Source organism: Drosophila montana, unplaced genomic scaffold (assembly GCF_035044405.1).
Source record: "Drosophila montana isolate Dmon_TW-CO22-7 unplaced genomic scaffold, ASM3504440v1 contig_920_1, whole genome shotgun sequence".
NCBI classification, from domain to species: Eukaryota; Metazoa; Arthropoda; class Insecta; order Diptera; family Drosophilidae; genus Drosophila; species Drosophila montana.
This window is the reverse complement of record NW_026999206.1, coordinates 1,260,533-1,285,548: the sequence shown is the minus strand read 5'-3', so window position 1 is coordinate 1,285,548 and position 25,016 is coordinate 1,260,533. Positions and strand designations below refer to the sequence as shown.

Below are 25,016 nucleotides of genomic sequence, written 5' to 3'. Positions count from 1 at the left end.
TCATTCAATAAATTACAGATGCTGCCACGGAGAATGCATCGGTAGCCAGCGGCAGCGCATCGCCGCGTCGCGATAATTCGAGCAGCGATGGCAGCGGTAGTGCCAGCGATCATGCTCAGCGTGCCTATCGCGTCTATATGGAGCACAGCGGCGGTGATCAGCCGCGAGGTGCTGGTGCTGGCACACCTGCCGGTTGGATGGACATTCGATCACGCGGTTCGGGCATACATGCGCTGAGCAGCCTGGCCGCAGCAGCCAGCAGCAGCAGCGGCGGCGATGCGGCTGCACGCGGCAGACCCGTACAGTATCCAGCCAATAGCTATTATGCGCGTCCGCTCGCCGAGCGCAAAGCAGAGCTGTCCTCACAGCTGCCCAGCAGTTTGCAGCCAAAGAAACCATCATGTGTGACCCAGCGGGCGGCGCTGCTAAAATCAATGTTGAACTTCTTAAAGAAGAGCATACAGGATCATGCACATTTTAGTAATATGCGCAACATTATGGAGACCAGCTTGACACAATCGCTGCGTCACATTATCGCCAATGCCGAGTATTATGGGCCATCATTGTTTTTGTTGGCCACCGATGTGGTCACCGTTTATGTATTCAATGAGCCATCGCTATTGTCGTCGCTACAGGATTTGGGCATAACCAGTGTGATGCTTAAGGCGCTGCTGCAAAAGGATGTGCCCGCAACACGCGAGGTGCTTGGCTCCTTGCCAAATGTCTTTTCGGCGCTGTGCCTTAACGAGCGGGGACTCTTTGAGTTTTTGTCGTATGATCCATTTGATAAGGTATTGAAGGTTCTGCTCTCACCGGACTATCTGGTGGCTATGCGCCGACGCCGCAGCTCAGATCCATTGGGTGATACGGCTACCAATTTGGGCAATGCCATGGATGATCTTATCAAGCATCATCCATATTTGCGTTCCGATGCTACCGAAGCAATTGTGCGGCTGCTTAATGAATTGGTGCGCCTTGGCTCTGATCCCAGTTTTATATGCTGGCGTGCCAATAAGGAGAGCAGCGCGGCAAATGCCACACACAGTGCGGCACCATCAACGCCCTCTCCATCGGCTATGGTCATGGTGGCAGCTGGACCTGTGCTGCAGAGTGCTGCAGATAATAACGATAGCAGCGGCGATGATGATGATGATGACGATGAGATGAGCTCCGCATCACAGCAGCAGCAACAACAACAGCAGCAACAGTCGCGTGCAGCACAGCAGCAGCAGCAACAACAGCATCCTATTGCAGTCAATCGCCCACAGCAGCCGCAACAACAACAACAACAAATGCAGCAGCAGCAGCCGCAACAGCAACAACAGTTGCAAACGCAACAGCAGCAAACACAACAACCGCAACAGCCTGAACGCGAGGCCATACCCCTAATTGATTATATACTTAATGTGATGAAATTCATAGAGGCAATCTTCAGCAACAGTCCAAATGGTGATCATTGCCGTGAGTTTGTACAAAAGGATGGCTTAACGCCCATATTGCAGCTGCTATCGCTGCCCAATTTGCCGGTAGATTCGCCCGTATCAACCACATCGCAGGCTGTGGCCAATGTCTGCAAGGCCATACTGAGTCAGGCACAGGAGACCAAAGTGCTGGATGTGGCGCTCAAGCAGCTGGCCGATATTGTGGCACAACTGAAGCCACTCATCAAGCATTTCACATTTCCCGGCGGCAGTGTTCTGCTCGCCGAGCTTGTCTGTTGTCAGCGTTTGGAGGATGGTTTTGCCAATGCCGAATATACGCCCATTTTGCACAACATGAGCTTTGTGCATGGCTATGTGGTGATGTTGGTGCATCTGTGTCGCAATGCATCCACCGAGATGCGAACGGTGCTGCTGAAACGTTGGGGCGCCAATCGTGAGACGGGCGTACAGCTGCTACAACAGCTTGTCCAGCTGTATATATCGCTGGTGTGGGAGAGCACCATATTATTGAATTTATGCTCGGATGAGCCCACACAGCATCCGGATCTCATTTGGGATGAAATCGCTGCACAAATGTCTGCCGCCGCCGGCACAGCGGATCCCATGACTGAAGCCGAATTGTCGCGTAAATTGGAACGCGCTGCTGAATTTCGTACCAAATATACACCCGAAGAGCAATTTCGCTATATCAAATCCCTATTGGCGGCAAGTTCGCGTCTGGGACGCGCCCTAGCTGAATTGCTGGGCACACTGGTCAAGCTATCGGTTGGCTCACCACAGACGCGCCAGCGTCGCATCAATGACCTCATTAGCAACATTAATAAAGTTCCTACGCCCGAGGCGCGCGAAATTGCCCGCATACTCAGCTCGATACTGGTGAATGGATTTAGTCATGAGAGCATTTTACCAAAACCGGTGCCCAAATTGAAACTAACCTTTCTCATCTGTTCGGTTGGGTTTACCGGTCCTATGCTGTTCGATGATAAGCGCAGCGCCTTCCATTTGATGATCTCACAATTCTGTGCTGAGAATGGCCTGAAGGCATTTTTCGAGATGTTCTATTGGGCCCTGTCACTGGATAATGTCTCGCAGAAATTTGTATTTGATCAATGGGCACCGCTGGATGATCTAATGCAATCGCACGAAGATGATAAACGAGATTGTCCAGAGGGTACTGGCGAATTTTTGGATGCCTGGCTGCAGTTGCTCGAGAAAATGGTGAATCCACGGGCCATGCTCGACTCACCATACACAATGAGTCCACGTCTCAATTATATGCCGGATAGTGTGCCATTTGAGCCAATTTTCTATCTCATCCATATCCATCAGCTGGCCATGCAGGCGCTGCGTCGCATCTGGTGCCGTCGACCCATACCAAATTATGGCGCCAGCATGTTTGAGACAATCCTGCTGATACTCAAACATCTCATCAAGTCACATCAGATGCTGCTCGATCGCTATCATACGCGTATGAAGGAGATCAAATTCGAGAATCTTTATATACGCAGCACCGACGATGGCCTCAATGCGGATCACATCAAGACTCTGACCGATATGGGCTTCCGTCATTATCACATTATCGAAGCGCTGCGCAGTAATGCCTCACTTGAGGAGGCCACCGATTATCTGCTTAACAATCCGGAGGCAAGTGCTCTATCCCATTCCGGACAGGGACAGACTGGGCCCGGCACTGGTACTGGCTCAACACAAAGCCTATCACAGGGCAGTTCCGCATCGAATGCAGCTGTTGCTGGTGATATGGACATTGATATGGAGTTGCCGGGCAGCGGTGGTGCCGCCGCCAATGCTTCCACATCCAGTTTGGCCACAGATGCTGCCGGTGATGCTGCTGCCGCTGCCACTGCCGCTGCCGCTGCCGCACCCGCTCTGGTTGTCAAACCGGCCGCAACAAGCGGCTATGATTATAGGCAATTGAAATTGATGCCGCCATTCATATTTGATCGGTTCTGCGATGAGGCCGTGTCGCGTGCCTTTGAATTCATGGAGGCCATACCGGATACAGTCAATAGCGCCGCCGATCTTATAGCGGTCCTCTACAGACGCCTCAATCAGCTGAATCGTCAGGTGTTTGTCACCAATTTTGTGCGCAACATTATACAGTGGGTGGACTTTACGCTGCAGCTATTTGAGCCGGCATCAGCGGCAGCCAGTAGCGGAGCTGCAGGTGCCCAATCCGTACCCAACCAGCCGGGCAATGGCAATAATAGTAAGCCAGCGCCGAAGCCAGGTCGTTTGGAGGAATGCTTGACAGGCATGACGGCTACACGTTTATTTGTGCGATTAAAAACATCCACATTGTTGCTGGAGGAGAACTACAGTGATATGCATCGTCCATTGGTCGAGGCGATAACTGCACAGGATGCGATGGTCTCGCTTGTCAAATTGCTTGACTGCATGAGCCAATGGATGTTGGAGCAATCGCAAATTGTGGATAACCAGACACGTGCAACGGTGCCGCGTTGGGTGCAAAATCTGGTCGATCTCATTGATGCCATCGATAGCATCAGTCATATATTGCAGCGCAAGGCCAACATGCGTGCGGTTAGCAGTGATCTGTGGCGTTGGTATGATGCCTCCACGGGCAAATGGAATGCCTATTCGGAGGCTAACAATGAACTAATACGCAGCGCCTATGCTGCCGGCGAGCGTTGGCTTCACATCAACATTGGACGCCAGCGTTGCACGGTTAGCTTCAATTGCATGACCCAGGTGAGCGATGCCTCTGGCAGTCATCGTCCCGTTTATCCGGCGTTGAAAATATGCGAGGCCATCAGTCAATTGCAAAATCCGATAGCTCCACAAAAAATTGATAATATATTGAATCGTGTGGTGCGCACAGCGCCCGATGGCAACGGTACCATACAATCCGATGAGCTGGTGCCGTTGCGTCAGCTTATCAATTTCAATGAACCCGCCACAGCACCACCACCGCCAACGCAGGAGTCGTCGTCGTCATTGTCGTCGGCGGCGGCGACGGCACAGGGCGAGGAGTCGACCAGCGCCGCAACTGCAGCCAATGATGAGCTGGGTAGCAATTATTCACCACCGCCCGCCATGACCACGCGCAGCAAGTCGCGTCAGAAGAGCGCTGCCGCTGCAGCCAAAGCAAAGGCAGCCGCAGCTGCAGCATCCAACACTGGCACCAACAACAACAACAACAACACTAGCAATGCCACCAGCACCAACACGACGGGCACATCCGCAATACCCAAACGCACCCAGAAAATTGTGCTGAACGAGGAGAATGTGGGTCTCAGTAAATTCGATTGTGGCTACATTATTGGCAGCATTGTGGCCCTGTTGCAGCCCACCCAGCTGCTGCATCACGAGACAAAGTTATCCCTGTTGCGGCTATGTGCGCGACTCACGCGCAACTTTGAGAACGCCCAGGTGTTCATACGCTGTGGCGGTGTGCGCATGCTGCTCCATTTACAGCAGTCGTGCAGCTTTATGGGCTTTCCCACCTATGCCATTATAATATTGCGTCATGTGCTTGAGGCGCCACCGGTGCTGCAGGAGGCCATGGAACGTGTGCTGGGCATGCGCGCCGCTGGCATTGTGCCGGTGGGTCATCGTGATCTCATCTATGTACTTACCCAGGTCTCGACGGCGGTTTCCCGTGATCCAAAGATTTTTGTGGCCGCTGCCAAGGAGATGCTCAAGGGCGAGTATATGATCAATGCGAACAGCACCAGCAATTTGATTGATGATGGACGCGTCATGGTCAAATCCAAATTTGGACAACAGCCGAACGCAGCAGCCGCAGCCGCAGCCGCTGGTGCTGGTGCTGCAACATCGGCCACACAGAAAGAGACACCACCGACCAAAGATGACATCATCGATGATCCGATGGTGCAATCATCCATTTCTGTGCTAAAGGAGCTGCTCCTGGCACTGGTTCAGCCCTGTTGCCATTATGGCGGCACCGCTACCGATCAACAGCAGCAAAATGCAGCCGAGCTGCTGCTGCCAGATCAGCCGCCAGGCGCTGCAGGCTCTATTGGTAACCCCGATGATGAGGTGAGTCCATTTCAAAAATTATTGTAGGTTTAACATTCAACTCCATGGTCACTTTGCAAGCTTTGTCCCCCTCGACTAGATCTATTTATTAATTCTGGCTGACCTTATAAAGTTTCATTTCGTTTTTTTCATGTTCTTATCCTCGTTAATCGTTAATCGTTAAATTTGCTTTGGATGCAGTTTATGTATATGCTCTAGGCTCACCATTTCACATATTTCTAATCTTAAAGCCCCACTTCAGTTGTCTAATGCCTCTTGATTTGCCCATCTCTGTTGCAGGAAACATCGCATACATTGAAGAAAACTGGTGGCTCAGCGACACCATCGACTGGTGCTGGTTCTTCGGCAGCCGGCGGTTCGGATAAGTTCGAGCCCTGCTGCTGTACCTGGCATATACCGACCAGTGCACATAGCCACAACAAGCCGACATTGTCGCGTGCCACATTGCTTAAGCTATTGGCGGACACGACGCGCGCGTATCAATCGCTGGTGCCGCGCGTGCTTCTCTCGCATGTTTATGCGCCAGCGGATAGTCCGCTGATTGGCAGCGGGCCGCAAACATTTTTGGCTGTGCTGTTGGATCGTTTCCTGCCGCTAACCCAGCGTCAACATGTGCCCGAGGTGAGCACCATGGCGCGTGTGCTGCTCTGTTCGCTATCCGATTGCTATCAGCAGACGGGCGTTCAGCAGCAGGTGGCCGAGGAGCTGCATGCGGCCGTGTCACGTACACTCGCTCAACCGGACTCGGCGGAGAAGCATACACGTCTTCAGGTGCTAATGAGCCTGTTCCCCAATCTAATTGAATCGCCCATGCTGTACGATAAGGTACATATGCATCGGAATACCATGTACCGTGTGCTGTTGCGTCAGGGTGTCATGACCTATCTGACCAAGGTGGCCCAATATAAGGATTTGTCCAATCACAACACACTGAGCACCCTCGGCGCCATATTGCGTCCCATGGAGATACTGTTGCGCTTCAATGTGGCCACAACAACGCTCGGCTCGAAGCGCATACTCTTTGGCGGCGCCAGTTCGGCCGCCAACGGGGCCAACAATGGCAACAGCAATGCCAATGGCCTGAGCGGTGGCAATACGGTGAGCGCCATTATAAATCGTCGCCTCTATCCCCGTCTTGCTGCACGCACCGCGGTCAGCGCCGCGGTGGATCGCTCGAATGCTATGGGCGGTGGTGAGCATGTACTCCGGGATATTATACGCAATGTGCTATCGGATCGTCGACATGCATTTGAGTTTATCTTCAATTCGGATGAGATGGCTGTAGACTCGGAGGATTCAGCACCGCAGGCAGCGTCTGGCTCGGCCGCTGGCAACAGCGGACCGGGCATAATTGGTAATCACAATGCAGCCGCCATCGATGTGGTCGATGAGCGCAGCAATGGCACCGAGGCCGCTGAGCCGCCGCCACCCGCTGCGGCAGCCGGCAGCGCTGTGCGTCCGGTGCTAAATTTCGATCAGCTATGGGATGATTTCCTGCAATGCGAGGGTCTCTTTCTGGCCTCGCGCGGCCAGAACAGTGCCGGCAATGGCAATTCCAATGGTGCTATCGGTCCTGTCACCGCTCAGCAGAATATCAGCAATGCCAGTGGCACGGGACAAGCCCTTGGCGTCGTCATTGGCAGCTCAGCAGCCAGCTCGGCCGTTGGCAACATAGGTGATCCACGTTTGCGCAACAGCTCGGATGTCGACGTTGACGGCAGCGGCGGTGTCGGCGGCGGCAGCAATTCGGCTGGCAATGCTTCCGGCAGCGCCGTCAATGACAACGGCTTGAGCGGCAACGGCGGTGGCAGCGGTGGCGGCGGCGGCGGCAGCGATGGCGCCTCCACATCATCGGATACCGGTGGCGGTAACGGCAACGGTGGCAGCACTGTTGGCGGTGGCGGTGGCGGTGGCGGCGGTGGCAGCGGCGGCGGCGGCGGCAGCGGTGGCAATGGACGTGGTCCACGCATTGCACGCGATATGAACGCCTCGTTGTTGGGTGATGTGAGCACAAGTGATTCAGATTCGGAGGCATCTACCGAGAATGATGAACGCAACGCTGAGGAGGAAGACGATGACGATGATGATGAGGCCGCCGACGAGGATGTGGACGAGCATAGCGAGACCGATGTGGATGAAGAGCGTCCGCGTCAATTTATTGAAGTATTTGACCATATCTATGAGCCTGAGTCCTCAGAAACGGCATCAAACGATGCCGATGTCGATGCCGAGGATGATGATGAGGATGAAGATGAGGATGACGATGACGACGACGAGGATGATGAGGATACACGTGCTCGCAACGCTGATGATGCTGCTCTAATCGACGAAGTGCTCGCCCAAGTGAATGGTACCGGCAACAGCACAAGCAGCTCGGCAGCGGCCAATTCCAATAATCGACCACGTCGCAGTGCCGCCATTGAGCCCAACGGTGGCACCGGTGCCGGCAACGACAATCGCATGGATGACTCGGGCCGCGATGCCAATGCCTATTTGTATGAGCGTCTGGGCAGTGACAGCGGTGGTCATGGTAGTCATGGACACGGGCATGGACACTTGATGCCACAACCACCGTCCAATTTCCGGGTGCGCATGAATAGCTCGATTGCCCTACCCCTGGATATTGATGTAAATGGTGGTGGTGGTGGTGGTGGCGGTGGTGGTGGTGGTGGCGGTGGTGGTGCCTCGTCCTCGTCAGCTGCAGCTGCCGCCGGCGGTGGACGCAACAATTCGACTGCCAATTCTGTGGCAGCCGCATTGCGTTCCTCATCCGATTCATGGATGGCACCAGACTTCAATTTCATTGGCAGAAGCGGCGCCGATGCCAATGCGGCTGACGTCAATGTAAATGCATTTCTGCCGCCCGCCATGGTTCAAATGGAACGCAATGCCGGCGGTGGAGCTACCAATAATCAGAATATGAGCAATCTGCTCGATGAACAGCCACCAGCTGCTGCCATTGGCACTGGCAATACTGGCACTGCCAGCGCTGGCGGCGCCTCCACCACAGCCGCCAGTCATCCCAATAACAATTCCTCGCTGTGCAACAATGGTGTGCGCCGACGACTCCTCTATCTGGATCAGCAGTACTGTGTGTGCATGCCAACCCATCAGAATCCAACCGAGGAGACACAAATGGAGATGTTCACCCAGGACGGTGAGTACAAAGATCATCATCGATTAATGTTTGATAGCAAAATCCAATTGAAACTCAGCTCAAATTGGTTGCTAGCTTTAACTTCAGCGTACGCATATATGCACAAATATTTCAATAATTTAAATTGAAATATCAATTCATGGGATTTATTAGTAACTCCACTGTTCCGCGCATTGAACCAATTTTAAACTTGAAACCATATTTCAATTATATAGATTTCGCATCGTGTGTTAAAAATCGTTCGTATATACCAGATGTAGCTGAATCACTTATAATTCTGTTTTATAACAGTTTTCCGCCGTTCTGGAGTGCTTGAACAAATTATATTGTTTGATATTCAAAGAATATGCAACTGAAACACATAGAAACCCTTTTATGAATCAGTTTTATAGTATTCTGAATCATTTTAAACCTGTCTTACAACAGTTTTAAACCAATTTTAAACCTTTTATAGTTTGTTTTCAAAATCTTGTACAAAAATATAAAAATTTGAAACTAGCTTTAGATCTGCTTTCAATCAGTTTTGTCTCGTTTAGTATTTGACCTGTTTAGTATTAACTAAGTTTTAAGATGACCGGCTCGGGCTCAATGTTGGTCATAACCACAAAGAATAACAAGCTAAAGAATCTCCCGGTTCTGTCCTGTCTTTCTGCCTTTCGGTCTTCCTGCCTGTCTCTCTGTCTGTCAGGTTCTTTATCAGCAGAGTTTGCTATCGAATCTTGATTTGCAAGGCGAAACGTTAACCATTTGAGAATTATAACTAGATTTTAGTAAATATAAACGTCTCTCATCTGATTATTTTGTATGCTTGTGTTGCGTTTGCCAGCGCTCCATTGGTGGCTGGAGGAAGCCAAAGCCCTAGACATGGAAAGTCAAACCGATGCATGCCTCTATGCGGCACATTTCCTGCTGCCGCATTTGATCAAAGAACTGAAATTGGCTCATCAGCAGCGCAAACAGGAGGAGGCCAATCGTCAGGCGTCAGCAGCAGCTACTGCTGCTGCCATAGCTGCCGCCTCCAATTCTGGTGCTGGAGCTGCAGCTGCAGCTGGAGCTAGTGCTGGTGCGGGTGCGGGTGCGGGTGCTGGTGCTGCCACCACTGCCGCCGCCGCACCCGCTGAACCAGCCGCAGCTGCGACAGCTGCAAATCCAAATCTAAATGCCAGTGCAAGTGCAAGCGCAAGTGCAAGTGCAAGTACCAGTGTCACAACGGGCGTGAACAATGTCAACAGTTGGCTAACGAATTCAGCTTCGACAACCACAACCAGCAGCAGCAACAGCAGCAGTAGCTCCAGCGCGATAGCGCCGCCGCCGCCACCGCCGGGCGCGGCAACAACAACAACAACGGCGGCAACCAACAATTTCCGAAGTTCGATACCCCGACTGATTCCATCGATGCAGTTCGTGAATGCCGCATCTCTGGCAACGGTGACCACAGCAACGACTCCATATGGCGGTAGCAGCATTGTAACCGCCAGCACCACAATTCAGCCAACACTGGCGGCCACCAACAGCAGCAACAACACCAGCAACAACAGCAGCAGCAGCAGCAGCAGCAGCAACAATACAGCTGCTGGTAAGTGGGGCACACGCCTCTACCCCTCTCCCTCTACGCTCGCAAAATGATTAAATATTAAACGTGTTTCTTTTTGCCCACTTTACCAGCTGGCGGCGGCGGCGTTGAGCCACGACGTCCACGTCATCGCAGCAATGCCTCGCGCCATCAGGCGCTCTATAATATCTATGCTGAAATTGATTTGACCAATGAGCAGGAGTCGGTTGGTGCCTCCGGTGCCGGTGCGTCGGGCATTAACGATATGCCGCCACGGCCTCCGCAACATTCGCAGCCGCAACAGCAAGCGCCGCCACAACTGTTCCCCAGTGCCCAGGGTCCGTCGAATGCGGCTGGCAGTGCTATACCGCCATCGCATCCACCACGTCATCCACCAGTACCACATCTGCCGTCCAGCGGTCGACCATCGCGTACTCGTACACGCGCCGAAGTAGCTGAAATCCTGGAGTTTGGGGTGAGTTCAAAGATTGATTTAATGCCATGACAAAAATGTTATTTAAATCGGTGCAGTTGCAATTGGCATGTTATGAATGCAAAGACGAACCGAATGAAAAGTCGATGTAGCCAAGAAAGTCTAGTTAAAGTGCCGGCTGTCCCTCTGTCCCCACCCCTCTTATATATACTACTGTTCTAAATTGGTTAATAATTGGCTTTTGATTTAATATTCTATTTTGCAGATGAACGAGCCACGTCAGAACTCGACGCGCCGCAACAACAATGCCAATGCAAACGCGAACTCATCGCGGACCGCCGGCGCTGGCCCGTTGAATGCTCGACAATCGGTGCCCAATCGCGATATGCCCGCCGCCCGCCTGCAACGTGTATCGATACAGGCCGGACGCAGTAATTCCGGTGATACTGGCTCCAATGATGAGCAATGGCGCGATTCGCCAGTTCGCATGCCGCCTAGTGCTGATATGAATTTACCGTTGCCGCCAACGCTGGATGTGGTGCCAGGCATGCTGAATTTTACCGATCCTCCACCGCCACCGCCGCCAGAACAGCAAGAGCAGCAGCAGCAACAACAGTCACAGCTGCCATCGAATGATCCAGAAGAAGTGGAGCAGCCGGAGGAGTCAGAATCCGAGCAGGACCTGGTGCCAGATTTTTCTGATGTTACAGATCCAACCACTCTCTTTGCACCGGCCCCGCCAGCGGTGTCTATATCCGAGCTGGCCGCTCAGCTTATGGCCAATGACCAGCACGATGAGGCACGGGATATATTGAGCACTGTACCTGAACCCTATCATCAGCTAAATCGCGCAACTCTATCCGCTGTGGCCGCAGCTGTGGTGGCTGCCGTTGAGGCAGATCCATTGCCAGATTTGCCCGATATAGAGCCGCCCGAATTGGATTTAGAGGTGCGTCCCCATGACCCGGTACCCGAAACAGATTCTAGTTCTGGTCTAGATTTCGGTGCCGCCGACGAAGCGCCTGCCAACGATGTGGAGGCTAATAGCTTAGAAGATACTGCTGCTGCTGCTGCTCCTCCTCCTGCGTCTGCTTCTGCTTCTGCTGCTGCTGCTACTGCTACTGCTACTGCTAGTGAAGCAGCACCAGCAGCTGCAGCTGGCGGCGCGACAGGAGGCTCCAGCGCTACAGCCAGTGCCGTTGTCACAGACATGAGTCCCGAGGTGCGTGCCGCATTGGGAGACCTAGAGGTGCCAGAGGGCGTTGATCCCTCATTCCTGGCCGCCTTACCCAGCGAGATGCGCGAGGAGGTTATACAGGAGCATTTGCGGATGCAGCGCATACGCCAGCGTGCCCAGCAGAATGCCATACAAATTGCACACGATTCACTGGTCGAGGTTAATCCCGAATTTCTGGCCGCACTGCCGCCCAACATACAGTCGGAGGTGCTTATGCAGCAGCGCATCGAACAGCAGCGTCAGGCGGCGCAGAGCGCCAATCCCGATGATCCTGTCGATACCGCCGCATTCTTTCAGAATCTGCCCGAAAATTTGCGTCAAGCTGTGAGTACATGTGCCCCAATAATACCATGCTATGACCCTATTTTTAATCCAATTGCTTATACAAAACAGATACTAACCGACATGGAGGAGTCACAGATAGCCAGCCTGCCACCGGAACTGGCTGCCGAGGCGCAATTCCTGCGTCGCGACTGGGAATCGCGCAACGGCGCCCGCATGGATGCCCATCCACCCAGCAATGCGCTGTGTAAGTCTCTCCACACCCTTGTGCAGGAGACATTTCCGATCCCATAAAGTACATATGCTCTAGATCAGCATCAACAGCCGAGTTGATATTGCCATGTCCCCAACTCCGTCCGTCTATCTGTTTCTATCCGAACTAGTCTCTCAGTTTTAAAGCTATCGTCTTAACACTTTGCCTAGGTCTGTCTTTTTGTTGCAGGCATATATCGAAACCGGCCGGATCGGAACACTATCATATAGCAGCCATATGAACGATAGGTCGAAAATAAATGGCATCGACAAATATTGATTTTGAATAATGCTTTTAAAGCTCTTCAATATTTGATATGTAGGCTCTCGTATCTGTATAAACAGATTGGAAATTTTTAATGTTCAACCGTTGACCCTGAAATTATATAAAGCAAAAGACTAGCATTTTGATAATTAGACATTTTGGGGCGTTATAATTAGACCCTTCAAATTAAGGATCGAACGATGAGTAGCGAAGCTATTCAAGAATACATCCCATAGTGTGGAAAGAAGCTCAGTTGGAGCGCAGATTGTAACGGGTTATCTTCTAGTCGGACACTCCCGACTGGTGTACTTGCTGTTTTTTGTTGACCATTTTCTAATAGAAAATCCCTCGATTTGTTTGACAGCCCGCTTCCAGTCAACTCTGCAGAATTTGGATGAGGCGCGCTGGCATAGCGCCATTTGGTACGATGCCAGCGGCAATGCGCAGCCGCAACATCATCAGCACACGACAATTGTGCATCATCATCACATTGCGCCGAGCACTGGAAAGCCGCTCGCTCTGCTCATGATGGAGGATGAGAATATACTGCTGGATCCGGATTCGCTGGCCACGCTTTTGCTGTTCCTCTTTGTTGAGGATCAGAAGGTGAACAGCGTGCGTTTGCATCGCGTCATACGCAATCTATGCCATCATGAGCCAACACGCGACTGGATAATTAAAGCCCTGATTAGCATCATACAGAAGACAAACGAGGATAATTCGAATTTTGGTGCAGCCAATTCGGGCAGCAAACCCGAATGGCTTAAGCTGCGCGTCGATGCCGCCTTTGGCTATAAGAGCAATATATTCCTAATCAATCGGATGTACGAGGGCAGCGCACGCAGCATCAGCATCAATCCGCAGGCAGCGCAAATGATAGTGCGCAATTGTCTTGATTTGCTCTTCGTCCTGGCCAAGCACTATCCATTCAGTTTCTTGCCCTACAATCGTGAGCCAAAAGCGCGCGCTCGCATGCTCAGCGCCGTCTTTGGCATGCCCAATGCGAGCGCCTCGGCACGTCTCGATGATCCGGCAGCCGTGGCCAGTCTTGTGGCAGCTGGCAATGCTGCTGCTGCTGCTGCTGCTGCTGGTGCAAGCAGTGGTGCAGGTGGTGGTGGTGTAGGCGGAGATTTGCGATCACGATATCATCGCTATCAAATGGCCAATCGCCTGCGCGGCATTTTGGATGAGCAGCAACAGCATCAACAGTTGCAACTACAGCTGCCCAAGGCGCAGCCACTGGATGAGGCGCCATCCACATCGAAAGCGGCTGCTGCCAAGGCAGCTGCCAGCGCCGTCAAGCCGAGCAGTAACAACAACAACAACAACAACAACATTGTTGATGGCACCACCGTTGCCTATCAAACAAATGCGCACAACTTCTGGGACGTGGTGCTAAATATTGATCGTCAGACTCCGTTGCGTTTGGCCAATGTGTCACAGTTTCCATTAACCTCACAGCCGGCCTGGAAATGGCAGACCAATAATAGCGAATTTTTATCCTTCACCGATTCGCCGTTTGGCCAGCTGCTCGAGATGTTGCCGTACAAGGTTATCTGCCGTTCGCCGCATTTAACTGATATGCTGGTCAAGCTGTTGGCCTCGCTTAGCGTTGATTTGCCCAAAGAGGAGGAACAGCAGCAGCAGCAACAACAACAACAACAACAACAGCAGCAACCACAACAGCAGCAACCACAACAACAACCACAACAACAACCACAACAACAACCACAACAACAACCACAACAACAACCACAACAACAACCACAACAACAACCACAGCAGCAGCAGCCGTTGCCGCAGCAGGATGAGCAAATGCCAACACAACAGCAACAACAACCACAACCCCAACCACAACAACAGGATGAACAAATGCCAACGCAACAGCAACAGGATAGTCAGTTGCCGCCACTGGCGCCTCTTAGTCAATGCCATGAAGAGATGCGTGACGATGCGAGTGCAGAGGTAGCAGCAACTGCCAGCACAGCAGCTCCGGAGCGGCCACAACAGCTGTTGGCTGCAGGTCGTCATCATGACTCGGACGACGATGAGGAGGAAGATGATGAAGACGATGAGGATGACGATGACGACGAGGAGGAGGATGATGAAGACGATGAGGATGATGAGCTATCGCACTCGGGTGCAGTAGGCGGAACAGTGCCAAAGCCACCACCATCAACACCATCGCAATCGAATAAGCCTCGTCGCAAAATCTATGCCAAGAACTTCTCTCAATTGCAGCTGGTTATCGAGGTGCTAACACATCAGTGCGGCACCACCGAGGGACTGGACAATGTTACCAAACTGATTGTGAATCTCACACAGTGCTCGCAGGCATCGAATGCCATATTCATACAGTACTTGACGGCAGCCATACTCGGCCTGGCCGAGGAAGTGCGTCAGGCTATACAGACGCTGCTGAACGAGATTCGCGCCTACAATACACTTGGCGGCCAACAGCAGCTGCAGCCGAAGCCGCAACAGCCGGACAATAAGCCCAGCAGCAGCGGCAGCGCCAGCGCCAGCGCCAGCAGCAGCAATAACATCATTAACAACAACAACAATAACAACAACAACAATAACAGTAGTAGCAGCAGCAGCAGCGGTGGCGCCGCTTTGCTATCCAATTTAACCGTCCATGAGGGCACTATGCAGGATCGCTTCACATCTGAATCGGTCATCATATCGGCCCCAAAGAATGCCAAGCCCACCTGTGAACTGCAGTTGCCCTCGATGAAGAAGCTAATGTCCAATTCATCGGCACAGCCTTATTTCCTGCGCACCCTTAAGATCTTCATGCAGGTGCGTGAAATGTACGAGCTGCAGAATAGTCAAAATGATGACAACAACGAGGACATCATTGATATTATTGGCGATTCGGGCTCAACTGTTGGAGGCAGCGCATCTGCCTCCGGTGTCAGCAGCATGGACACCAACGACGCTTCAAATGTCAATAGTTGTTCTAACAGTAGCGCTGGCAGTAGCGGCGGCGGCGCTGGCGGCGGCAGCGGCAGCGGAGGCTCAAAGAGCGCTGCTAAGCCAACGCTTAGTCAAATACTATGCCTGGACGTGCTGTGGCACACGTTGAGCGAGTGCCTGGTGGCCCTGGAGGAGTCCAAGGATGAGTTTGCTGTACTGGTGCTGCAACCGACCGTTGAGGCCTTCTTCCTCATACACGCCTCGCATCGGGTGACACCGAAGAAGCCAGGACGTGGTGTCGCCGGCAGTGCAACTGTTGGCTCTGGCTTGCGCGTTGTCCCCCATCCAGTGGCATCCGAGCATAGTCCACAACTGGATGATACCAATAGCAGCAGCAGCAGCCAAGCCCAAAATTCAGCCAGTTTTGATGGTACGTACAGAAATGTTCACCATAGATCGAAATTTAATTGTTATAGAAACTTTTGCAGATGAATCGCGCTTGCAGGATGGTTCCACAGGCGCTGCTGGTCAGCAGGTGGCGCTAACCGCACACGAGGCCCAACTTAAACAGGATCGTCAAAAGTTTCTACAATTCGCCGAGAAGCATCGCACAGTGCTCAATCAAATTCTACGTCAGTCGGCCACACATCTATCCGATGGCCCATTCGCCGTGTTGGTTGATCATACACGCATCCTGGACTTTGATGTGAAGCGCAAATACTTCCAGACCGAATTAGAGCGCCTCGACGAGGGTATACGCCGTGAGGAGCATACTGTTAGTGTGCGACGTATTACCGTTTTTGAGGATTCATTCCGTGTCCTCTATCGTCTCGGTCCCGAGGAATGGAAGAATCGCTTCTACATTGTATTTGAGGGTGAGTCCGGCTGAATCTAAGATTTCCAAAGTTATGAAAAATAATTGTTTTTGTTATTATTGCTTTTAGATGAGGAAGGCCAGGATGCAGGCGGCCTGCTACGTGAATGGTATGTGATAATATCGCGAGAAATCTTTAATCCCATGTATGCCTTGTTCTGCGTATCGCCGGGCGATCGCGTCACCTATATGATAAATCCATCGAGTCATGCAAATCCCAATCATCTGAGCTACTTCAAGTTTGTCGGTCGAGTCATTGGTAAGTGCCAAAGAGTCCCAAATCGTAGAGCCCACAATTCCTAACATGTTTCCACTCTCTATTATAGCCAAGGCCGTGCATGATAATAAGCTGCTGGAGTGCTATTTCACACGCTCATTTTATAAACACATCCTGGGCAAACAGGTGAAGCATACTGATATGGAATCGCAGGATTATGAATTCTATAAGGGCCTGGACTATCTTATGAAAAATGATATATCGACGCTTGGCTATGAGTTAACCTTCTCCACCGAGGTGCAAGAGTTTGGCGTCACACAAATCCGTGATCTCAAGCCAAATGGGCGCGACACTGCCGTCACCGAGGAGAATAAATTTGAATATGTTCAACTCGTTTGCCAGCTAAAGATGAGCGGCTCCATACGTCAGCAGTGAGTAGTGGAATCAATTAAATTTTAAACATTAGGAAAACATATAATTGTAACTAATACTTTGCATAATGTTTTTTTTGCAGATTGGACGCATTCCTTGAAGGCTTCTATGATATAATTCCAAAGCATTTAATATCCATATTTAACGAACAGGAATTAGAGCTTCTCATATCCGGCTTGCCGGATATTGATATTGAAGATCTAAAGGCAAACACCGAGTACCACAAGTACACATCAAAATCGGCACAGGTGCGTGTCTATAACTAACTAATATATTTACTATTTTTATGTGTGTTATATATATATATGATATATGATATATTTATGCATTTTGCAGATTCAATGGTTTTGGCGAGCGTTGCGCAGCTTCGATCAGGCGGATCGTGCGAAATTCCTACAGTTTGTCACTGGCACCTCGAAGGTACCGTTGCAGGGCTTCGGCTCCCTGGAGGGCATGAATGGCATACAAAAGTTCCAAATACATCGCGATGATCGTTCCACGGATCGTTTGCCTTGCGCACATACCTGGTAATTGCTTAGCTTCAATTTGAAAAATTGTATTTTGTATTAACTAAATCCCACATACTTTACCTGCAGCTTTAACCAACTGGATCTGCCCATGTACAAGTCGTATGATAAGTTGCGCAGCTGTTTGCTCAAGGCCATACACGAGTGCTCCGAGGGCTTTGGCTTTGCCTAAGCTGTGCCGTCCGAACACACCCAACACAACAATTACCAACAGCTACAGCAACACACACAAACCACACACACACACACACGAATACACACAATTTCAAGAATTCCTACAACAAAAACTGCGAAGAAAAATAATTAGAACAGCCACAGCAAATGTGCGATAGCAACAACAGCGACAACATATACATATAGTACATATAGTTATATAGTATATATAAAAAAAAAACATGTTGAATTAATTATTAATTTTCGCGCGTATATTATATACAATACATATATATCTATATATATATATACATGCATATATATGTATATATATATATTTACATATATATATATTTTCATAAATTTTCAAAAAGAGAAAGGGAAAAACCGAAGATAAACAGTAAAAACAAGAAGATAAAAAAGAAATAACAACCATGCAAAGAGCACACAAAGAATAACATCATTTATCATATGGGGGAAAAAAAAAAGTATATCAGTCAACATCAATGTATTCAAAGCTGTTTTCTTAATTTTATAATTTTTTTTTGCAACCCTATTTTTGAAAAAGTAATAATAACACAAAAAATAACTAATATATTTTTATTTACTTAAGTCGAGCATATCCCCACATGGATATGTGCGAAACAAAGCAAATGCAAATATGCAGATGACGCTTTGATTCTTGTTTATATATATATTTAAAAAATTAAAAAAAAAAATACAATAAAATGCACGAAAAAAAAAGGAAAGGAAGAAGGAAGGAAGGCATAGGTATTTGATATAACTATAAGTCTATGTTATGCATTTTATGTTTATCTTTTAAATGAGTAAATGTAACTTTAGTAAAAGAGAAAGAGAGGGCGACAGATGGATAAACCCATTGACGATATATATATACAAATATTTATATATAATATATATATATATATATATTTATGTATATATTTATATTTATATATATATATATATATATATATATATATATATATATATTATCGTCAATAAGTTTGCTCATCTAAGATGAGATACATATTTACATATATTAAAATAAAACTAAAGAGCATACAAACCATTTGCACACTTCGGTCGGGTTGAAAAATGTTCGAATTCAAAAGCCAGTGCTGGCCAACTGTTCATGGCTAACAGCCCGCCTTATATAGAGCAGCTCTGCGCAGACTCATTCAGATAACAGAGCTGCTCGTTAACAGAGCCTGATTATCGATAACACTTCTTTCAAATTCATTGATCAAATATAATATTAAATAGGGTACAGCTCCTAAAATGAATTAACATGTAAATACTATTAAATTAGAGAACCAAAGAACCTGGAAGTAAGCCAACGATGGATGCGTACATACGAAATGAGCTGAGTGTAGACAGCGACTTAACGCTGGATCAAGCCGCGACACATTCCGCCAAACTGCTCGCTTGGCTGCTGGATTGCCAAGATCAGATGCAATTGGGGCAGCCAAAGTATCTTGAACTGACCCACACGGATATTGAGTGCATGTTCAAAGCCACGTTGTACCTGTATGAATGTCATGCACGGCATGGCGATGAGCTTGTGGAAGCTGTGCTGCAGCAGTGCCCCCAGGCGCATGCCGCCATAAGACGCTACTACGACAAGTGTGAAACGGATCGGGAACAGTGCATCAAGGAGCTGTGCATCAACATTGTAAACGGCACGCACAACGGACATGCGCATGCGCCACTTTTGTACCACATGCACAAGACGTATGCCGAAGTGCAGCCCGCTTGGGGCATCATCAAGGATCTGGATTGGTCAGCCATGGCCCAGAAAAAGGCCAACAGTACGCTGGACGCAGCAACAGCAGCGGCAGCAGTTGAAACGAATGTCAATGTGCTGCAAATGCGTCAATTGGTGCGACGCATCTTTCGCCTGGCCACAGTGGAGGACATCAAAATTGCTCTCGTACGCGCCATGCGACTCATCAGCTGCGAGCTGTGGCTGCAGCTGTTTCGGGAGCCCAAGGAAAGCATTTTGTACACACGCTGCTATGTGCTGCGCCAAATGATCTGTGATATGCTAACGGAGGGCACTGCATGCCCGGCCAGCGCCTGCTTTGTGCAAAACATTTACCTCTTTGTTGCCAACGGCAGCAGCTCCAATGTTTCGCGCCTGTTCTGCTGGTTAATGCATGCCCGCTTCGCTGGCGCATTGGGCAGCTATTTGTATGGCTATTGGCAGCAACAGTTGCCGCATCTGCGTTTCGATGACATACAGTGCACAGGTGACGCGCCCGTTGCAGCGATGCCGCTGGACGAGATACTCTATTTGACACATTTGCTGCTCACACCCAAATCGCCGTGTCGCAATCAGTTCTATGGCGAGCTTCAGGCGCTACCGCAGCTTGGTCGGCTGCGGGAGCTACTCAATAAAGTAGCCTACGTTTATAGCTAATAACATGGGTTTTAATTGCTTGGCAAATATTCATGTTTATCACTGACAATTTTCACAACTTGTTCCCCCTTTTCGGCCAATATTTCCTCAATGTTCCGCTTGCCATTGAGATCCGTGAACCAATTTAAATTGTCTGCAATTAGATGATGATTGGCACAGCCTTTGCATGTGACAATAACAACGCCTCGGTTGTAGGCAACCTTCGATATGGTCTCCATGTTCCTGCTTTGGCACACCTTGCACGTATAGATGAGCTGCATTTTGGTCTGCAGCTCCGCCAAGGGTATGCTGTTGGTGGCCACCCGATTGCTTTCATCTTGCTGCTGTAGATAATATGTAGATTTAAATGGTATTCACTTGTTGCACCTACCGCCTACTTACCGCTCCCGTTTCGAGCTTGTCGCTGAAGGTTGCGCGCTGCAGGCACGTGTATTTGTTGTTTGGTAATGCTGATATGGCCAGCAAATGGTATTGACGCTGGCCATGATTGTGTGCATGGTAAAGGGCGCGTGTGGCGGGAGCTATGGTGCGTCTGCCGGCACTGCCATATAGTTTGTACATTAATTTTAAGGCGCTCATTTTACTTATGTTTGTATAAACAATAAATATGAAACGGACAATAGTAAGCTTAATATATCGATAAAATTGTGCGCTAGTAAACACTGATCGATGATTTCAGTGCTCTGAGATATTAGAAGATTTCGTTCTTAACAACTTTCTCATTGGCATTACAAATGTGCCATAAAGTTTTTTCTATTATTTATATTCCTGTTTTAATTATAATATAAGTTTACTACTTACGATATATATTTACAGGGAATATAATGATAGATTTATTTAAATTATATATGTTAATGGTATAGATATGTGGTAAATTTATTTAAAATCGCTTGTTCGAAATAGTTTTTTTAATCGTGCTATTGAATTTGGAGTAAGGACCAATTACTCTTTAAAAAAGTCTTCAATTTAATATTTTCCAATAAAAAGCGTAATTTTAAAATTTGTGACGAAATACGGCCAGCAAAACGATAACAGTGTATCGTGTCGCTCGATAACTTGCACGCTGTTAGTCAACTCTGGAGCGCCTATCACACGAACAGATTGTTAGTGTTTAGTAACACTTTTCGAACAGCACAGAATTTGTTGAAATTGTTAGCAAAACAAATTATATAAATCTTGAACAAAAAAAAAAATGGCAACACGTGTTGTGGCAACAGCAACGGTACGCGCTGTCACGGGACGAAAATTAATAGCAACGCGGGCCGCACTAACGCTGGTAAGTCCCACATAACTTTGTGATGAAATACGCGCATATGACAGACTTTTGTCTGATGAAGTAACAGCCAAACGGGCAGCATCGCAGCTCGCTTATCAAAATTGTTATTTACGGTTGTGGTGTGCTCTTCTTTTTCATCTGCTTCTAGACGCCCGCTGCGGTGCAACGCATCAAGTCGCTGCTCCAGGGTAAACCAGAGGTGGTAGGTCGACTGGTTGCGCATTAACGTCAAAATCTATATGCTTGAATTTGTCTCCACAGATCGGTCTCAAGGTCGGTGTGCGCCAGCGCGGCTGCAATGGACTCTCCTATACACTGGACTATGCCAGCACCAAAGGTCCGTATATATATACAAATATATCTATTTGAGTATTGTTTGTAAATGTTATTGATATTTTGCATGGTCAGATAAACTGGATGAGGAGGTAGTGCAGGATGGCGTCAAGGTCTTTATTGATAAGAAGGCGCAACTATCTTTGCTAGGTAATGGCAGATGCCGCATTATATAATGCCTTATCATATAATCAAACGTTTTACAAACTGTTTCTTTTTTCTTTAAATTTTCTTACTACAGGCACCGAAATGGACTTTGTGGAATCCAAATTGACCAGCGAATTTGTGTTTAACAATCCTAACATTAAGGGCACCTGTGGTTGCGGCGAATCGTTCAGCATGTAAAGCGTTTGTGGGGGGGAGGGAGGCCAGCGCCATGCTCTCTTTACAGAACCGGACCCGCCTCGCAAAAACCTAAATTATCTAAGTTTATGTAGAGATTACAGCTTGTGTTATGTATATTTCTTTTTAAATTCAATTGTTATTTTGCGAACGCTCGTTGCGAAAGCATCTTCTCAATTGTCTCGATACGTTTGTAGACTCTACCACATAAGGTGCTCCACAAAGCCGAAAAAAAAAGAATATTATGAAAATATGCTTAAGATTGTTTTCTGTAGTTACATTTTAATCGTAAGCGCGCGGCAAATGAGCCCAATTGACTCTGTTCTTAGGTTATCCTTCAAATAACATATACGTATGTACATTAGCATGTATGTAGTTCAAATTAAAAACAAATAGAATACAAAATGAAAATTGTTTACTAACAAATTGTACTCGTTATTTCACATCTTTGCTATCTGCGCGTCGGGGCAGAGTGCCCATTAAAAAACAAAAATTGATTTCATCGGATAGCCAAAGCTGTGAATGCTCTATTATAATTATGTTTAAACTTTTCGACCAATAGTTGTGGGATATGGCAGCTCGATTTGGGTAAGATTGATAAAATTAGCTTGAAAAAACAATATTTTTTCATACAAAAACTTAAATTTCCAGCAGCTGTATTTAATAAACTGGTCCGATCTAATGCAAATGTATAATGGTACGATTGTTAACTATAAACATGCTTATTTGTGAAATGCCTTGAGAAACTCAGTATATAAACTCAACTTTCAACATGAATATGGACTACCTGAAACAAGAGGCATTAATCTGAAGTTGGCTTTAGAACTGTGGAACGGACAAGATGACAAGGGTGTGCGAACGGGAGGAGGGAAGTTTCTGGCTTGGGGATGCGATAGCTTCCGATGCTTAAGCTCTAACGTTTCATGATTAAAGAGATGACTTCGCTGGAAGGCATGCCAATGCACAGAAGTCCAGTTCCAAAACGCTTTGCATTCAGTCCCAGCTACCAAATATAGTAAAAACAAGTCACAGTTTCCATGTAATACATTAAATGTGGCATTTAAGGATCTATATGCGACATTCATGGGTTATTTAATGGCGGCACACACACACACACATACACACACACACGCACAACGGCACAAAAAAAAGTGAGCTATAGATATAATTTATAAACCTAATCAATGGGCATAGTTTCCACTTAGCGCTGCGGCAGGCCGTGTATGCCAAATTCTTCGTAATCATCTCGCGTATAGATGAACTCATCAAAATTGGGACTGGTGGCCACTTCGCGGCCGCCGTACCAGGCATAACGCACCGGGTCCTCGGGACAGATGAGCGATACCTCCAAATCATCTGGCACCAGGGCGCGCAGATCGCGCTTGAGGCGCGGCAGGAAACCAGGAAACTGTGAACTGCCACCAACAATGAGAATGTTTAGCAATAGTTCGCGATGCGCCTCCCAGGGACACGCTTGCAGGGCATCGGCAACAGCCTCCGGTATGCCCACCTGCTGAATGCCGATGTCCGATGGATTGAAGAGCACCTCCGGCACAGTAAAACGTTCATTGCACAGCGGCACCATTTGCTGTTGTTCCTCATCAACGCGTGGCTGGCCCGGCACACGTATATAGCCACGCTTGACTGTCGTAAAGTCGGGCAGGACATACTCCACAGCGATTTCCTTTCGCCTTTTCTCGCTATGATGCACGCTCATCGCATCCTTGAAGTCTTCGGCCACAAAGCAAACGTCCTCCTTGATTTGATTCACCACATGGCTCTCGTCCATGACGTTCAGATGGCGGTAGGAGATGAGCTCCTTGAGATGGTTCGTTAACGCTTTGCCGCCCACATCAATGCGCCGGATGGCTTCCAGGACACGCCGGCCCAGCACAAACGGCACAATATGTGTAAAGCTGTAGCCGACATCGATAATGATGCAGTTGAGAGTTTGCATTGTGGTGCGCTCCTCGCTGTCCGCTACATAGTTGAACGCAGCCAGATCGGCGGCCGTCGCCTTGTACATGCCCGCCACGCGATACTCCTCGAACAGCATCTCGAGCATTGCCTCCTGCACGCTCTGGAAGTTCATTTGCGGTTCGGTAATGACAACATTGCGATTCTCCAGTGTACAGCCGATGCCCTCCTTGCTGAATATATAATCCCACACTGTTTTTTGAGTATCCCAGTTCAGCAGATAACCACGTTGAAAGGCCAGGATGTAAAATAACGCCGAGGTATCGCGGCATTCTTCGATTTGGTTGCCCACAAAAGCCCGGCGTCTCTCGCTTTTTGCCTTCATTATGCAATTGGGCACTACCTGGGGCTCATCCTGCGTTGCGAGTCCCACTTTGGCTGTGTACGCGCCATTGTCCAGCACAACCACAGCCATGTCGGCGTGTTTATCAACTTTTCGACAAATGTGCGACCCACCCGGCAATGTCAACAACGCAAACGCAATATCGGCAACGCAATTATGAGTTAATTAACAGTTGCGCAAGATGCCAACAGTAATGTTAACGCAGAAATGAGCGCTCTGTTAAAAGTAACATACTCTTAGCAGATGGCTGTCAGTCATTGGCGAGTACGCTGAGCTGCACATTGCGCGCGCATTAACAGGAAGTGTTTGGTCTGGTATTGTGCTGCAGCACAGTTTCTGTGTGTAATATATGTGATTTTATCAATTTGTATGTTAGCACGTTAATCTAAAAAGATTTTATTCACCACCGGCTTTTTCAAACCCTTTTTTATTTTTAAATTGTATTATTTTTGCTTACACATATTTTGAACAATTTTTCTTAGCTTGCATGATCTGTGTGCAGCATACTAGCTTATAACATATCACTTTACTAACAGACAG

General features: G+C 48.6%; 5 protein-coding genes across 9 annotated transcripts in view; 3 read left to right on the top strand and 2 right to left on the bottom strand.

Annotated features, from left to right (window-relative positions):
* HUWE1 (HECT, UBA and WWE domain containing E3 ubiquitin protein ligase 1) overlaps positions 1-25,016 on the top strand; it is a 106,855-nt gene that overhangs the window by 4,149 nt on the left and 77,690 nt on the right. For 2 of the 3 annotated variants that reach the window (XM_064699275.1, XM_064699273.1), the window contains exons 7-19: positions 19-5,483; positions 5,763-8,640; positions 9,467-10,216; positions 10,306-10,667; positions 10,891-12,186; positions 12,256-12,391; positions 13,026-16,010; positions 16,069-16,455; positions 16,525-16,713; positions 16,781-17,102; positions 17,186-17,351; positions 17,440-17,630; positions 17,700-18,539. In XM_064699275.1, the coding sequence (XP_064555345.1) occupies positions 19-5,483; positions 5,763-8,640; positions 9,467-10,216; positions 10,306-10,667; positions 10,891-12,186; positions 12,256-12,391; positions 13,026-16,010; positions 16,069-16,455; positions 16,525-16,713; positions 16,781-17,102; positions 17,186-17,351; positions 17,440-17,630; positions 17,700-17,802 (15,230 nt within the window). In that variant the 3' untranslated portion in view covers positions 17,803-18,539. Of the gene's footprint in view, positions 1-18; positions 5,484-5,762; positions 8,641-9,466; positions 10,217-10,305; positions 10,668-10,890; positions 12,187-12,255; positions 12,392-13,025; positions 16,011-16,068; positions 16,456-16,524; positions 16,714-16,780; positions 17,103-17,185; positions 17,352-17,439; positions 17,631-17,699; positions 18,540-25,016 lie in introns of those variants that run through there. The other variant, XM_064699274.1, reaches the window with a different exon arrangement.
* Positions 18,990-20,208, top strand: LOC135440348 (uncharacterized). Its single transcript, XM_064699460.1, has one exon. The coding sequence runs from the start codon at positions 19,126-19,128 to the stop codon at positions 20,203-20,205; it is 1,080 nt and encodes a 359-aa protein (XP_064555530.1). The 5' UTR covers positions 18,990-19,125; the 3' UTR covers positions 20,206-20,208.
* LOC135440350 (uncharacterized) lies at positions 20,195-20,848 on the bottom strand. 2 transcript variants are annotated; one of them, XM_064699464.1, is made up of 2 exons: positions 20,587-20,848; positions 20,195-20,528 (listed from the first exon to the last, which is right to left on the bottom strand). In XM_064699464.1, exons 1-2 carry the CDS (start codon positions 20,782-20,784, stop codon positions 20,217-20,219), a joined length of 510 nt encoding a protein of 169 aa, XP_064555534.1. In that variant the 5' UTR covers positions 20,785-20,848; the 3' UTR covers positions 20,195-20,216. The 2 variants fall into 2 exon arrangements, with proteins under 2 accessions (XP_064555534.1, XP_064555535.1); XM_064699465.1 differs by having other exon boundaries at positions 20,195-20,525.
* Positions 21,302-22,582, top strand: MagR (Iron-sulfur cluster assembly 1 homolog MagR). 2 transcript variants are annotated; one of them, XM_064699467.1, is made up of 5 exons: positions 21,302-21,481; positions 21,630-21,680; positions 21,743-21,818; positions 21,890-21,964; positions 22,056-22,582. In XM_064699467.1, the coding sequence occupies exons 1-5, from the start codon at positions 21,398-21,400 to the stop codon at positions 22,157-22,159; spliced, it is 390 nt and encodes a 129-aa protein (XP_064555537.1). In that variant the 5' UTR covers positions 21,302-21,397; the 3' UTR covers positions 22,160-22,582. The 2 variants fall into 2 exon arrangements, with proteins under 2 accessions (XP_064555537.1, XP_064555536.1); XM_064699466.1 differs by having other exon boundaries at positions 21,308-21,481; positions 21,630-21,683.
* Positions 23,189-24,640, bottom strand: Arp6 (Actin-related protein 6). Its single transcript, XM_064699459.1, has one exon. It carries the CDS (start codon positions 24,546-24,548, stop codon positions 23,358-23,360), a length of 1,191 nt encoding a protein of 396 aa, XP_064555529.1. The 5' UTR covers positions 24,549-24,640; the 3' UTR covers positions 23,189-23,357.